The sequence below is a fragment of the Nanorana parkeri genome, unplaced genomic scaffold, assembly GCF_000935625.1.
Source record: "Nanorana parkeri isolate BGI_ZX_2015 unplaced genomic scaffold, ASM93562v1 scaffold2914, whole genome shotgun sequence".
Taxonomy (NCBI): Eukaryota; Metazoa; Chordata; class Amphibia; order Anura; family Dicroglossidae; genus Nanorana; species Nanorana parkeri.
Window position 1 is genome coordinate 26,283 of NW_017309182.1, and position 15,663 is coordinate 41,945.

The following is a 15,663-nucleotide window of genomic DNA, read 5'->3' on the forward strand; positions in this document are numbered from 1 at the left end:
ATCTTCACCCTTAATGACTATGTCCTGCCACTGTGTATAGGGTTTATTCACTTTCATTCTGCATGAGTGTGGGGCATGGCAACATAGATATATGTAAGTGCTTTAATTAACATTGGGGAGGGAAATTTTTTTTGCCTTTAATGTCACTTTAAGTTAAATTGTAGTGTGTTTCACGTCAGTGCCACAGAAAGTATTGACTCCAATGGACCATCATAATAGCCAGTATTTGTAGTATATGTAGCTAGTATTTAAGAGGACTCAGTAATGGCAAGCTCCATTATCTCGTAGTACAGGTACCTATCAGTTGTTCTCATTAAAGGATAATTAAAGCCTAAGTTTTTTTTGCATAGATCTACTACTGGCAAGCAGTAGATCTATGTAAAAAGTGTAAAAAAAATAACAAAAACGCTTTAACAGAGGTTAATACTCACCTGTGTCTTCCCTGCGCGCTCCCGTCCGAAAATGTGAAGATCCTCGTGCGGCCACAAAGCATCTTGGTGCGGGCGCATGCGCAGTTCACATTTTCGGCCATGACGCGAGGAGAGACACAAGGTAAGTCTATGGACGTGTGCACCCACAGGCAGACACCGTGTGACAGGAAGTGCCAGCAAGGACAGAAGAGTCAGCGCTGGATCGGAGACCCGCCGCAGCGCTGGAGGGACAGATGGAAATGACAGGAAAGAAGATCAGATTAAAAAACATAATTTAAGATAAGTGCTTCCATTAACATTGGGGGGAGGGAAAAACATTGACTTTGTCACTTTAAGACATCTGCACACAGAAAAAACAAGCTTCATGTCCTATCATGCATGACCAACTCTCAGCTGCCTTCTGTATGATATATTTAGAAACATAGAAAATTGATGGAGGAAAAAGACCAAGAGGTCCATCTTTCTTTTTTTAAATTATTTTTGTATAAAAATAGAACAATGTTTATCACATGCATGTTTCAATGAACTTAGTACATTATGTTAATGTTGTATTATTCAATTAACCCCTTTTTAATGTTTTTGTTTTACAATATATTCGTGACTTTTACCAAGAAGAAAACGTTTAAAGCAAACCTAAGAAATAAGTAGCAACTAAATTAGCACTACCATTGCATAGTTCATCATATAGTCATCAATACACTTGCTAGGAACATAGTTCATTCTGCATCTAACTTTTAGCCCACCACCGCAATGAACAGCCTCACTGATCAATAAAGGCGTGGGGAAGGGAAGCAGGGCACAGCTAATGACCATATTAGCTTGGCTGGTATTTGTGTAACAAAGTATCCTGGGTTTTGGATCATCTGGAGCTGTCTAATAGAAAGCTATACTGTATGATGTCAATGCTATGTCATATAAATGCTACTTTAGTTTTTACCAGGTGCTCTTTCAGTACTATGTAATAATCTATTGTTTTCATACAGGATTTACACATGTTTTCAATGTAATGGAATTAGAAAATGTAAATCTTGAGCAAATGTTGTGTAAAACCATTTAACTATAATTATCAGGAAACCTATAACTCTTTCTTTGAAAAATTAAAAACAAAAACATATTTTTATGGTTCCCAGTGCCTCTGTTTTGTATGTACAGAAATCTGAATCGTTGGGCATAGGGTGGTCACTTCTATTTCTCAAGATGGAACTGCTGGACAAAATATGGACACATTACAGCTTCCCTATTGAAATGTGACTTTCCCAAATTTGTTCTCTTCGTCTCCTCATCGGAATAGCTTTGTGGAGGAGGAAGGCTTTCAACATCTAGATATGGTGAGTGAGAGGTGGCAGCAATGGGGAAGTCTGTTTCAGGTATGTTATTATTGATCTTCAAGGACTTTTTTATGCAACTGATATGTGTCAGAACTGGGTGTGTGGAAAGGCCTCTTTAAGCTGTATTCTAAGGGCCCTTACTCGCCTTTGCACAAATGATTGTGCATTGTTATGCATCACATTAAACATGAACCAGTAGCCAGGATATGAATATCCAAGTGCCTGTTCTGTGCAGGCTGTAAAACTGACATGTCATTGCTGAGAGCAGGTGAGCTGCTGAGAAACCAAATAGAACCGGCTTCAGTGCTCTGTTATGAACTTGAATGCTAAATTTCTCCATAGCGCCTGCAGCTACAGAGTTCAGGGAAGGCTTTTTGTTAAAGCCCATTTGCTGCTTTATAGGAATAGGTACATATTGCAATGCCTATAGTCTGGCCACAGGTTCACTTTAAGTCAATCCATTCACTATGAATGGACTCCTAATGCCAATCAACACACAAAATATTGCACTTGAACTATTTTAGCACTGCAGCACAACACAACTGTTCATCGTAGTGTGATATAATGCAGGCATATTTGTTTTTACTCTATACATACATCGGGGTGCCTTTAAGAATGAATGGGTTTTAACATGTGATCACAAGTGAAAAAGTGTAAATCCAGCCCAAGGCAGTAACATTTTTACCAGGCCTGCAGGCCACCTCTTGTTTCATTTTCTCGTGACATCACTCCAAGGTTGGCATGGAAACAGAATAAAATATGGTAACATAGAGAGGTGCCTAATTATAATCTGCTCTTAGGTTTTCTTCAGCCTGACTAGCAAGGTGAAAGTTACACGAACAACCTTATTCAGTAAGGCAAAGCACAATAGTTTTAGCAGCTAATCAGAATTTCACAATGAACTCAGTAAAAATAATGTGTTTGGTTACTGAGAGTTTCAAGTCAGTTTGTGTACCAGACAGAATAACAAGCAATGCAAAAAACACAATTACCTCTGTCCAGCAGTTGTGAAAAGGATCATAGGCCTCAACACTGTACATTCTCTGGCTGCCATCAAAGCCACCTATTGCATACACTTTGCCACACAGTGCTGCCATCTTGTGCCTCCACCTGCCCACATTGAGAAATTCTATTTGTATCCACTTATTGATGGAAGAGTTATATTTCCAAACGTCATTCTGTGTTTCTTTTCCACCTAAAACAGCAAGTAATTTGGCATTGTAGATATGAATACTCATTTGAACAGTGAAAAAACACAAATTCTCACTACATAAAGAAATAAGTATATATATATGTAAACAATAAAGAAAGGAGATTAGTAGCCCACCACTCTCCTTGGAATGGGTGATCCAAATTAGTCTTGTATCCAAACTTTCATTCCAGACCCTTTCTGAAAAAGCAGTTCCATATGGCCAAAGCTCCCAATGAACCAAATGTAAAAAGCAAGGAAATGTTGAGTTAATAAATCTTTGGTAAATGCTTGGGGTTAAATCAACCAGCTCCTTTTATATCTTTCATAGATAATGAAATCTGTAGGTTACTTAAAATACCACATGCTTTGCCCATGTACAACAAAGCAAAAGGTTCACGTAAATGCGAGTTGTGCATGTTGCACATACTTACCTTCCTTTTACTCACCCCCAGTGTGTTCATATGTAGGGGAAAAAGAGAAAAAGACCTGTGTAAGCTGATGGGCTATATGATCAAAGTTTACACAGAACTTAGGACTCTGCCCAATTCACTATGTGGCAGCACTGGTGTTGTCACAATGTCCTGGAATCCATGTCGGATTTTCCCTAGTGTCCCCTGTCCATGCCTGATTTTCCCCTTGATCCCCGATGCTTGGCTGTCAGCCTATGGTGTTTCGCAGGGCTGCAGCCAATCTTTGCACTTCCTCTCCTATTTAGGATTACGACCGTAGTTGCTCTGGGTTTGAGCATGCCTGCACGGGTGTGTCAGAGGGCTGCAACCTGGAAGGTGTCCTGCCGCACAATCATCTTCGCCATTGGAGGCTCTGTGGAACACCAGGTCCCCCTTAGATTCTGCGCCTCTGGCACAACCTGGCATATTGTGCAGACACCCAGTTCTAGCCCCCTGTGTCTGGACTCCCCATCACAACCTGGCATATTGTGCAGACACCCAGTTCTAGCCCCCTGTGTCTGGACTCCCCATCACAGTCACCTTAGTCCCTGGTTTCCTTGTGACCTGCGTCCCTGGTATCACTTCAGTTTCCTAGTCCTGTTCCCTGCTTCAGTCTGCTCCGCAAAACCTGGAGCTCACGTTTCCCAGTGCCCCGGTCCCCAGATCGTGACAGGTGCCTGGCGACTGACTGCTCAGTTAACAGCAACCACAGTAAGGCCAACCAACATGCTTTGTGGTCAACAGGGGGATGAAAAGAGTAGGAAGGGAAGGGTTACTGCACAACAACGAGAGTTCCGCTTGCTGTTTGAGTCCTAAAGTACTCCAACATTTTAGGCTACCAGGATGCTATCATGAAATTTGCATTTTGAAGAAAAGAGCAGTGAAACCACTCACAAGACAAGACCTAAAACTCCAAAGTAGGCATGAACAGAAAAAGGAACTATGGCGTAGAAAGTACACCACTGGGACTTCCAAAAGATATAGAAGAAAGCAGTTGATACTTTCTCTCAGGCTACACTTGTGACACAAATACAACTTGTTGGTAGAAAAACATTTTTAAACATTCTATCATGGTTCTTACATTAGTCATACAATGCTACACCTACACATTGGGTCAAACCTGACCTCACAGCTGGAACTCCAAAAAGAGACAATGTTATGTACTTACAGGGACCCTGCTGGGATTTACAGAACTTCCCTGGGAATCCCAGCGAGGACTTCCAGAATACTTGCCAGTACCTCATATGGTACCCACAAGATCCCTGCCAGTACTTCTAATGGGACTCACAGAATTTAGGCCAGTATTTCTAATAATAGTCAAAGAATCCATGCTAAAACTTTCAGAATGCCCTGAAACTATGTCCGACCTCTTTCCCCTGATCCAAAAGGGTACCTTAGCATCAGCTCTGGAAGTGGCTGTTGCTGTGTCCATAAACCAGCTATCCTGTTTGTGTGAAGAGCTATAATACTTACGTTTGTTATTGTTTTGCTGACCAGGACCACCCGACCACTCTCTGCTTGCCGCTTGCCTTGAACTCTGCCTGGATCCAACTACCTTATGCTCTAGTCTCCTGCCTAGCCTACGTACTGCTTGTTGCCAACCTTGTTGCATGCCTGACTATTCTCTGCTAGCCACCTGCTTCTACCTCTGCCTCAACCCAACTATGCTCTCTTCTCCTGTCTTGTCTGTGCTAGCCACCTGCTTCTACCTTTGCCTTAACCCAACTATGCTCTCATCTCCTGTCTTGTCTGTGCTAGCCACCTGCTTCTACCTTTGCCTTAACCCAACTATGCTCTCATCACCTGTCTTGTCTGTTTACTGATTATTAGATGCAGCTTTTCACAGATTGGTGAACCTCTGCCCATCGTTACTTCTGGGACATGCTGATTCTCTAAAGGTGCCCATACACCTGCCGATTATCTTAGATAATCGTGGGTGATCCCGCGATCATACGATAATCGGCAGGTGTATGGGCCGAGTGCGACCTCTTCTACTGTAAGGTCACACGACATTCGTCTTCCGAGCACACTTGAAAACCTGCTAAAAATCGTACGATTTTCGGCTGGTTAGTGGCGTGCCCGGGAGACGAATGCCGCATGGGCAGTTGTGCACACTGCCCGCTCAGCACTGCAATCATCGGAAGTCCTCCCCTCAGCTGGGAGGGCTTCCGATGATCGCAAGTACGATATGCCTGTCCAAGATGCACAGATCGTACAAAATTTTAATTACCTTACAACCATCGCGCAACGAAAGTCGCGTGATGGTTGTAACGTGTATGGCCAGCTTAAGATGCTCTTTTTATACCCAGTCATTTTAGTGACCTGTTGCCAATTAACCTAATTAGTTGCAATATGTTCTTCCAGCTCTTCCTTGTTAGTATCTCTTACATTGCCAGATTTTTGCTGTCCTGTCCCAACTTTTTTGAGACATGTTGCTGCCATCAATTTCAAAATGACCTTGTTTTTTTCTTAAAATGGTCCATTTTCTCAGTCTAAACATTTGATATGCTTTCAATTTTCTATTGTGAATACAATCTGGGTTTATGAGATTTGCGAATCATTGTATTCTGTTTTTATGTAGATTTTACACAGCGTTTTACGGAATTCGGGTTGTAAAACGAATTGGATATATTTCCAACTATCTGTACGTTTCTAGAAATAAATATATTGTTAGATGGACTCTGTATTAGATTACCAGGAAATCAAATGAACAAGAGGACAGATTCTTGAAAAGAGACAAGCGTGGAAAAGCAATGGAGTGACAATTAGCTGTGTTGTTAGTGTTAGGCTAGAATATGTCCTCCCGTGACCCTAAAGAGAACTATGGGTAAAAACACTTACCCCATAGTTTTCTTTGAAAGACAAAAAAATTCCAGATGAACATAACTGTGATATTACATTACTGACATTTGTCTTAACTGCGGTGCTTCTTCAATCTGTCAAGTGTATTTTCCATCAACAAATTCACCGAACAAACTTTGTATTTATGATAAATTAGTACCCAGCCTTCTATGCACATACTGTACGTCCCAACTGTCCCTCTTTTGGAACCAAGTCCCTCTGTCCTCCTCTGTTGTCCCTCTTTTAGGTCTGATGTACGGATATCTATTAAAAGGTTCTATTTAACTACCAAATGTGTTATTCTGCACTCAAACTTTCATCCCATCCTAATCTTCATATTGTAATTATCTTATTTAGTTTTTTTTGTTTTTTTTAAACATTATAAAGAGAAACTAGGAGGGTGGCAGGGGTGTGTCCATTGCCTAAATACATTGAGCTAGAAGGTGTTCCTTTTTCTCATCTCAAAAAGTTAGGAGGTATGCGGCTTATAGAATTTGGTATTATTTTGTATAGTATTAAAAATAAGCATGAGATGAGACAAAGGTAAAGTGGAGGCGAAATTATAACTCATTTCACCCAAAGCCCCCACCCCTCGCCCTCCCCAGCACCACATTTGTAACAAGAACTAGAAACCTCAGACATTTCATTGCTCCAGGTGCGGACTTACGTGGGACTCTTTAGCTAAGGTTGGACGCGTTTCAAAACCAACATGTTTGTGATGATTACACTCTCAGACACCAAATATGATATGAATCTATGAATCTTATGTATGCCTCCCTTAGGAGGCTTGTTGTATCATAGTAATATCCTGAACCTTCTAGTACATGCATTTTTGGTGTCTACCTGATTGGTGTTTTCTTACATATTAGTGCAAACACTTTTTATGAAGATAACTCAATCACAGCAGGAATTATGAATTATGTATAAAACCTGGCTCTAATAGCAAAATATGGGTATAAACAGACTCACAAATGTATTATCCTGAGTTGTTCTGCAGACTGTTTACCATTTGCTTTATGGTAAACCCGTTAGAAATCTTTTACAGACCATAGCTAGTGGGGTTTATTATATTTCTTGCATCTTAAACTATTTCTGTAAATTGTACTTTAAGGTGGATTTTTTTTGGATCAAATGTGTATCCTTACGTGGCTGCCGAGCATAGACATGAGATTTAAATCTGCCCATTTCTGTTATCTACTTGGTGGAAATGAGGGTGGCCCTGTGTTCAGTTTGGGGTTTGTCACACCTCTTTACCACAATGTTCTTAATCATAAGACTTTTCTACTTCTAATAAGTTGGCAGGAAAGGTAAGGCTGAGCATAGAGGCAGCAATGGCAGCGGCTTGTATTCAACACGTGTGTGTAGCATCGGTTGGTGTTCCCTTTAAGGGGCAACAATGATGCAACCATGCAGAAATCTACTGCCCTATTGCTAGGGGTGGGCTTTTATCCTGCGATGCGGCAGCACCCAATCAAAGTCTTTCCATACTTCCCTTTCTCTCTGTGGTGTCAATCAATGCCAGGGAGGGAGAAACAATCTGCAACCAAGGTGAGCAGTCAGCAGGATATTGCGCCTTGGTCACAGAACAGCAACAGGGCAGTATATTTCTGCATGGTTGCCACAGCCGAAGGAGGACAGGAGATGAGCGGAGCCTGGGGAGAGGGCTCAGGGCTAAGTCTGCTGGGAGCATTTGGATAGTGTTGTTGTGCCTTGGGCTAGGTGTGCCATAAGCCCAGAACCATATGCTGCCATGCAGGGATCAGGCTGCTGCTGGAGCTGTGCAGAGCAGAGTGCTGTGGATGGAGCCATTTTGTTTTGAGGGACTAACTGCAGAGAGAGCTACTGTGTAAGAGAAGTACAGGGCTGAGCCACAAGAGGATTTCCAAGGAGTGCAGGCTTGAGAGATGAGATCAGAGTTCTGGGCTGCCTTTCACCTCATCTCTCACAGAAACTGCTATTATCAATCTACATCTATCCTTTCCTTAGGAGAGACCAGTGGGGAACCATATGTGCCTGGGAGGACATAAGCAAGGCACCAGTGTGATGAGAGGCCTATGGGCCACCACTGTCATTTTTCGGAGGTCTTTGAATAAATGACTAAAAAATGTAGGTTTAGTCACCTTCATACAGTGGTCAGCAGATCTTACAACAAATGACAATATTTATCTGAATTTAATTCATACGACTGAATGCACAAGATAAACCATAAGATATACTGTGGGCAGATGTTCTGTTCAGTAGTGATGATCCGAGTTCGGTTCAAATTCAAACTTTACAACATCCAAAAAGTTTGAATTCGAACTCTAACCCAATGCAAGTCTATGGGGGTAGAACTTTCAAAAACAATTGTCCCCTTTAAGAGTGCTTATATGCACATTATTGGCCATAAAAAGTGTATGGGGATCTGGGTACTGCCCTGGGGGACAGGAATCAATTAAATATATATATATATATTTTAAATACTGCTTTTAAAGGAGCAGTGATTTTAACATGACTTAAAGCAGGGGTAGCCAAACTCCGGCCCTCCAGCTGTGGTGGAACTACAAATCCCATGAAGCATTGCAAGATTCTCACAGCCACAGACATGACTCCCGGAGAGATATGCATCATGGGATTTGTAGTTTCACCACAGCTGGAGGGCCGGAGTTTGGCTACCCCTGACTTAAAGGGTAACAATAAAAATGAAAAACTCCTTTAAATATCGTTCCCTTAAACTGCCTGTAAAGTGGCAAATCTGTACCATGAGAGCCCCCTCCCAAACAATACCAGACCCTTTAGGTCTGGTAGGAATGTTAGGAGGGACCAAATTTAAAAAAAAAGTGTGGGGTTCCCCCAAAAGTGATACCAAACCCTTAAGGTCTGGTAGGAATATTAAGGAAAGACCCCATGTAAAAAAAACAAAAAGGTGTGTGGGGCTCCCCCTCAAAGTCATACCAGACCCTTAAGGCCTGGTAGGATTTTTAGGAAGCACCCCACCCCCAAATATGGGGGGGGAAACATAGGGTCCCCCCTAAAATTCCTAACCAGACCCTGGATCCAAGCCGATGGAGACAAGAGCCTCTTCCCCACAAGCTCTGGGGCGTTGGTCGTGGGGGTGCAACAGGGTGCTTATTCACATCAGGGTACCCTTTTAATAAAGGGGCACCCAGATGCCACCCCCCCTTGTAAATGAGTAAGGGGTACTTGTACCACGACCCATTCACTAAATGATTAAATAAAATTGTAAATAAAAAGTCCAGACTTTTGAAAAAATCCTCCTTTATTTGGAAAAAAAACAGAAGACATTTTTTTAACAAGTCTTTTATTGAAAAAAAAAAAAATTGATCCACCGATGCAATCCAGGGTCACTCACGACGTCCAGCATTGACGACGACGACTCGACAAAATAAAAAATAAAACAATAAAAAAAAATAGAAATAATAATTTTTAAAAAACTACCGCCGTCCCGTCCGCTGTGACGAACACCCGCCGCATAATAGCATTTTGAATTGTAAAATATAAACATTTGGGTAGAGCTTGCAGTGACAGCTAGCTCCGCCCAACTGTTTACAGTTTTGACAGGTGAGCCATGATTGGGCAGTCATCATAATTTTGCCCAATCATGGCTTCACAGTTCTCTGTGCTCTGATTGGGCAAAATCTTGCACCAGACCTGTGGTCAGCTGCAAGGCTTTAGCCAATCAGGGCTCACAAGGCACAGTGCCCGCCGAACACCCTGACAGTTCGTGTGTTCGCGGAACACACGACCTGCCAATGTTCGAGCTGAACTCGCATTCGACTCGAACATCGAGCCCAACACTACTGTTCAGTTGACTAAATTTCGGAATATTTATCTGTTTGAGCTATAACCACAGATGTTTTTCAGTGTAAACATGCATTTCTTAACATCTTCCCTTTACTATAGAATATTCCAGACAAGAAAATGGAATAATGTTTAATTTAATCTTTTGTTAATACAGTAGAATAGACAGTTTGGATAAGTTAATTGAAACTGGAAGAGGCACAAATAGAGGCCTCCTGTTAATTTGCATGTGTAATTTTCATATATTCACCCATTGTTTAATTCTCACTGGGCTTGTACATAAAAGAAGCACATCCAGTGCTTTGGCTTCATATGGGGGGTAAGGGTGGGGGGCGGAATATCAACGAAAAGTAGCTACAGAGTCGGCACCCAAAGATGCTGCATGGTCCTCTCATTGTAACCGTGTACAATGCATAGCTGGGCAATATTTGGATCAGTTAATCAATTGAGCCAAACAGGGAGCACTGGGTACACACATCAGGTGTGTGTGCTGAGTTCATATAGAAATTGATGTCCCTCAGCTCTCATTTGTACATGTACACAGTACATTTATTTTTGGCATTACTGGTAATTTGTATTGTAGTGTTTTTGACATCAAGAGCAAGTAAAAATTCTAAGCTTCCTTAAATCTCTCTAAATTGTAAATTATCCTCATGTTAAAGCACCTCCTAATACCTAGCCCGACCTATCTTAACCCTTCTCACTCAGGGTCTATACACACCATAAATAGCATCAGACACATCTTCCCACAGCTGGACTGTCTTAATACAATGCATGGTAGTGCACCACACGGACTGGTGTAAATTGGCCTTCAAAGAAAATCTAAAGCCTAATGTTTTTTCCTTAAGTTTTGGATAAGGGTGGAGAATGGTTAAATCCTCCTCTTGGGTTCTTTTCTTGCTATTTGTGTCACATAAGGAGATTTCCATTTATATCCTGTCCTGCAGATTCAACAGGAGTTGAAAGTAAATCTTTCCAAAATTATGGAAATTTACTCTAGGCAGTTGTCACTGAAAAAGGGGTCTCCATAGGAAGATTTCCCTTCTTTTCCTGTTCTGATGGCAACTCAAAATTTAAAATCACTTTAAGTCCTTGTAAAAATGGTCACCAGGACACATAGAGAGGATGAATCTCCCCATACCAGGCACAGAACTGATAGGGGTTTCAGCTTCTCATCAGAAGAAAAAAAAGCTTTAGCTTTAACTACATTTTACCTCAGCATAGAAATGAGCCCTTCATTTTTAATTAATCTCATAAAAAATGTTTTCCCTCCGTTCTTTCTGTTGTCTTTGACTTAAAGCTTCCAATACTTCTATGCTTTTCAAAATGCTGGAATAAGAAATGCGGCTATTATCATAAATAAGGCAACCATATTTTTTGCTCGTGTTGGAATGGTTACTATTCTAGTATCTACACAGGCACAAAATAGGGGTTATGGGAAGTTGTATAGGAAGCAAAATGTTTATTTCGATATGACCACATTTGGCCGCAGGTCCACCAGATATGCAAGAGGGAACCAACCTCACATCCACAAAGCCAGCATAGGTAAGTATCTTAAAGCTGTAACTGTTTATTTTTTTGTTTATATAAGAGCAACATAGGGGAGCACAAGGCTAAAAGGTTACATTTTGAATTAATTCCTGAGCAGCCCTTGTCTAGTAGTCTCCATCCAGTGAGCACAAAAATATATAAAGAACACAAACACAACTTTAATGCAGGTCACACCACTAAAATAATGACTGTATGAACCATTAATATAGAACATATCATTTTATTCAACATTATAATTTCTCGGGCCCTTTCTTGTCTTATCTGTGCCTCCTCCTTTGGAGTAAGTAAGTTGATAACTGCACATGGCTCCCAAAACCAACCATATGCTGATGACACTGATGTATCACTCTGGATGTCACAAAACTTCTTAAAACTCAATCTTTAAAAAATTAAGCTATAATCCTAGATTCTGACCTCCTGATAAACCCTGCCTCCTGCACCTCTGTAACACCCTTCCTAACCAACGAAATGTCAAAGCTACGAATCCAATCATTTGATTTCTCTCGTCTTACTTATTGTCATTCTTTTCTCATTGGCCTACTTCTACACAGGCTACACCCCTTCAGTTTATCATAAATGCTGCTGCCAAACCAAAGAATCACATTCAAATTATTAACAACCTTTTTCAAAGCAATCCATAACTCTGCCCCAACTATATATCCAACCTTGTCTCAAAGTATCACTATAACTGTCCTCCCTGCTCCTCCCAAGACCTCCTGCTCTCTAGCTCCCTTTTGAACTGCTCCCATGCTCGCCTCCATGACTTCTGCAGAGTCTCTTCTATCCTCTGGGACTCCCTACCCCAACCTGTCCTGCTGTTTCCCACTCTCTCTGCTTTTAGGCGATCCCTGAAAACTCTTCTCATTAGAGAAGCACATAGCACTACTACCTCTACTTTTTCCCTCAACTCATCCCCACACAGTTACTACCTTTTGTTTCTCATGCCCTCCCTTTTAGCTTTTAAGCTCTCACGAACAGGACGCTCCTAACCCTTTTGTCTTGAATTGTATTGTGACTGTACTGTCTCCTTTTATTTTGGATAGTGCTGCACAAACTGCTGCTGATATACAGTATATATCCTGTATAATAATAATATTCGTATAATTATTATAGTATAGCATTAGTATTATCATTTTCTTTCCCCTGCAGGGCTTAACACCTCCACTTCCCTCAGAGATCTTGCTTCCATCCCCATATCTAAAACAACTGAATTGTGTAAGCTTAATTTGGTATCCCCTAGTGTGGATACCAAATTTTACCTTTTACCTGGAAGGAAAAAAAACATTAGCAGACCAATAATATCAAAAGATGGCTGGATCTTCAGGCACAATCTCACTGTCCTGAGACTCTCCAGTCCATACGCCAAACACATATTCATGAACAGGTTTTCTATCTGACCCAATAAAATCCAGCCATTCTTTCTGAGAGCAAACAGCTTATTTGTTGTGCATATGTCCCATGGACATGAGATTGTTAACCGATCCAGCTAAAAACACCCACATTGGGCGACTGTCACCTAATTTCTGTTGGTAACTTTGGGTAACACTGGAGCTGTGTTTATATTCTGTTCACATATTACCAAAACGAATTACTGTCATTCACCGCAGACCTTAACTGTAAGTGAACATTTGCACTACCTGTATTTTTTTGTGGCCAGTGGGACTTCCCCCTTGCACAGTCAGATAATCGGAATTTTTTTTAAATGCATATTTGGGTTGGAAACAAACAAATCAACAGCTGTATAATAAGTCAGTTGCCTAAAAGAGGAAGCTCAAGGAGTCTAGACATTCAAAGTTTGCACATAAACATGCCTCCGGTGAGTAAAGAATGAGGAAGTGGCAAAGCTTCTTATTCTAGAAGAATTATGCTGTATGGAATAGTAAAGAAAGCGTAAGCACTGCGAAAACTATGCTTTATACAGCGTAGGTGTCTAATCGCGTTCCGTGTCTGCTATGGGTAAAGGATTGCATTTGTGTAAAATAACAGGGAATCCTTTGCAAAGTATTTGATCTATACTAATTGTTTACAGAAATATAGACATGTAAGCCGGCAAAAAATAAGTTTTTGATTTAACTGTATTACGTTTTTCGTGATTAAGATTGGTTCGAATCCGAAATTCTGGTTAATTTCGGATGAGATAAACGATATTTACTAACGAAAATTCATTGCAGCAAAGTGACATAAAAAAAGTGACGTTTACTTTTTTCTTTCTAACTTTTGAAAGTCCACAAAAACAATTTTAAAAAAGCGTAAAAGGTACCCCCTCCCCCAATTCATACCAGACCCTTTAGGTCTGGTAGGAATTTTAGGGGGGACCCCAATGCCAAACAAAAAAAAAAGTGCTGGGTCCCCCCAAAAATCACTTGATCTGAGCAGCAGCCTGGCAGAGCAGGAAAGGGGGAGGGGAGAGCGTGCGGCCCCCTCCCTCCTGCACCATACCAGGTCACATGCCCACAAGATGTGGAGGGTGCTTTGCCATGGGGGGACCCCCTGGAAAAGCACTGTGTCCCCATGTAGATGAGGACAAGTGCCTTTTCCCCACAACCCTGGCCCGGTGTTTGTGGGGGTTTGCGGGCAGGGGGGCTTAAAGGAATGCCGCCCCCTGAATAAGTAAGAGGTAGTTGTTATCCCTATTCATTCATGGTATAAAATTCATTTCAGTACAGCGTTGCATGACGGAATAAACGTCAGTCAAAGGACTGCAGCGCTGAACACTGAAAAATGGCCTGGCCAGGAAGGGGGTCTAAACACCTGGTCTTGAAGTGGTTAAAAGTCATTTATTTGAAAAAACAAAACACAAGTCTTTTATTAAAAAAAAATGTCCATCGATGTAGTTCACATACTCAAAGTCTCTTGCTTTTGGTGGACACTAGAGGCTTACTGAAAAAGTGACAAGTGAATTGGCTCTGCGGGTGTCCTCTCCACCTTTGGTTCCGATGTTCCGGCAGGGGTGGGATGGGAGTTTGATTGGAGGCTGTTCACACCTCTCTCTCCCTCTCCCTTTCCTGGGAGATCCCTGGAGCCTCCTTCTTGGACACGGAGTGTCCTGGTAAGTAGTGGGTATCTATCGGGCTGGGGGGTCCTTATGTCCATTGGTTGGTCACCACAAATATTGATTTATGAAATGGTTATAATGAATGTTATAAACCTATTTATTATGGATTGAAAAGTAATTGTATGTTATTATTATTAGATTGGTTACCTCCATTCCCCTAAGGAAGCGAAACGTGTTGGGATCTATGCCTGATACGCAAGTTGGCCAGAATACCACTATATGAGATGACGGAACTAGCTGGATATGTATTTATGAATTGTGGTTTATATTTTTCTGGCGGCGCATATAGGCTTAAATGGGGAAAATCATGCTTTTATGACAAAAAACTTTTTAATGCAATCATGTTAAAATAATTTAAAACAATATAAACCTTCTGTGATTTGACTTGTGCAATGGTTATGACATCTCATTAAACCCTAACTTTTTCTTGCTATACATGTACTTTCAAATAAGGGGGAGAGGTGTCTAGACAGGGCATAGCGAGGCAATTTATTCTGTTGTTGTGTGTAGTTCACATGTCAATCACGTAGTCCAGCGATTTAGATCTACGTCAACCACGATGGACAATGGCCACCGACTCTCCGAAAGAAAAAATTCCCAACGCCTGCCAACATGTTCTATCCCGACGCACAGCTGTGCTCCCGAATGTCAACAAAGGGGCGGAGCAAGTCGTGATGTTCCGCTCATTTGTTTACATTCCGTGACAGCTCCCTGTCGCCTAATGAAATGTAACAAATGGGTGGGACAAGTCCCATGGTATCACAACTCGCTCTGCCCCTTTGTTGACATTGAGGAGGAGAGCTGTCATTTTGTGGCGGTGTTTGTCGGGATTGGACGTGTGGGCAGGCGTCGTGATTTTTTTCTTTCAGCAAGTCAACGATGTGATTGACCTGTGGATTACATCAATGAACATTTTTTTCGTTTTTTTTATAAAAGGGTGTCAAAAACCTGTGTTGTGTTTTTTTTCCAAATACATTATTTTTTTACGGTGTTGTGTTTTTTTTTTAAAAAAATT

General features: G+C 41.3%; 1 protein-coding gene across 1 annotated transcript in view; it reads right to left on the reverse strand.

The window, feature by feature from the left end:
* Positions 1 to 15,663, reverse strand: part of KLHL6 (kelch like family member 6) — a 45,419-nt gene that overhangs the window by 10,877 nt on the left and 18,879 nt on the right. Inside the window, exons 4-5 of the mRNA XM_018574383.1 lie at positions 9,953 to 10,082; positions 2,746 to 2,954 (exon numbers count right to left, since the gene is read on the reverse strand). Coding sequence (XP_018429885.1) covers positions 2,746 to 2,954; positions 9,953 to 10,082 — 339 coding nt within the window. The remainder of the gene's footprint in view (positions 1 to 2,745; positions 2,955 to 9,952; positions 10,083 to 15,663) is intronic.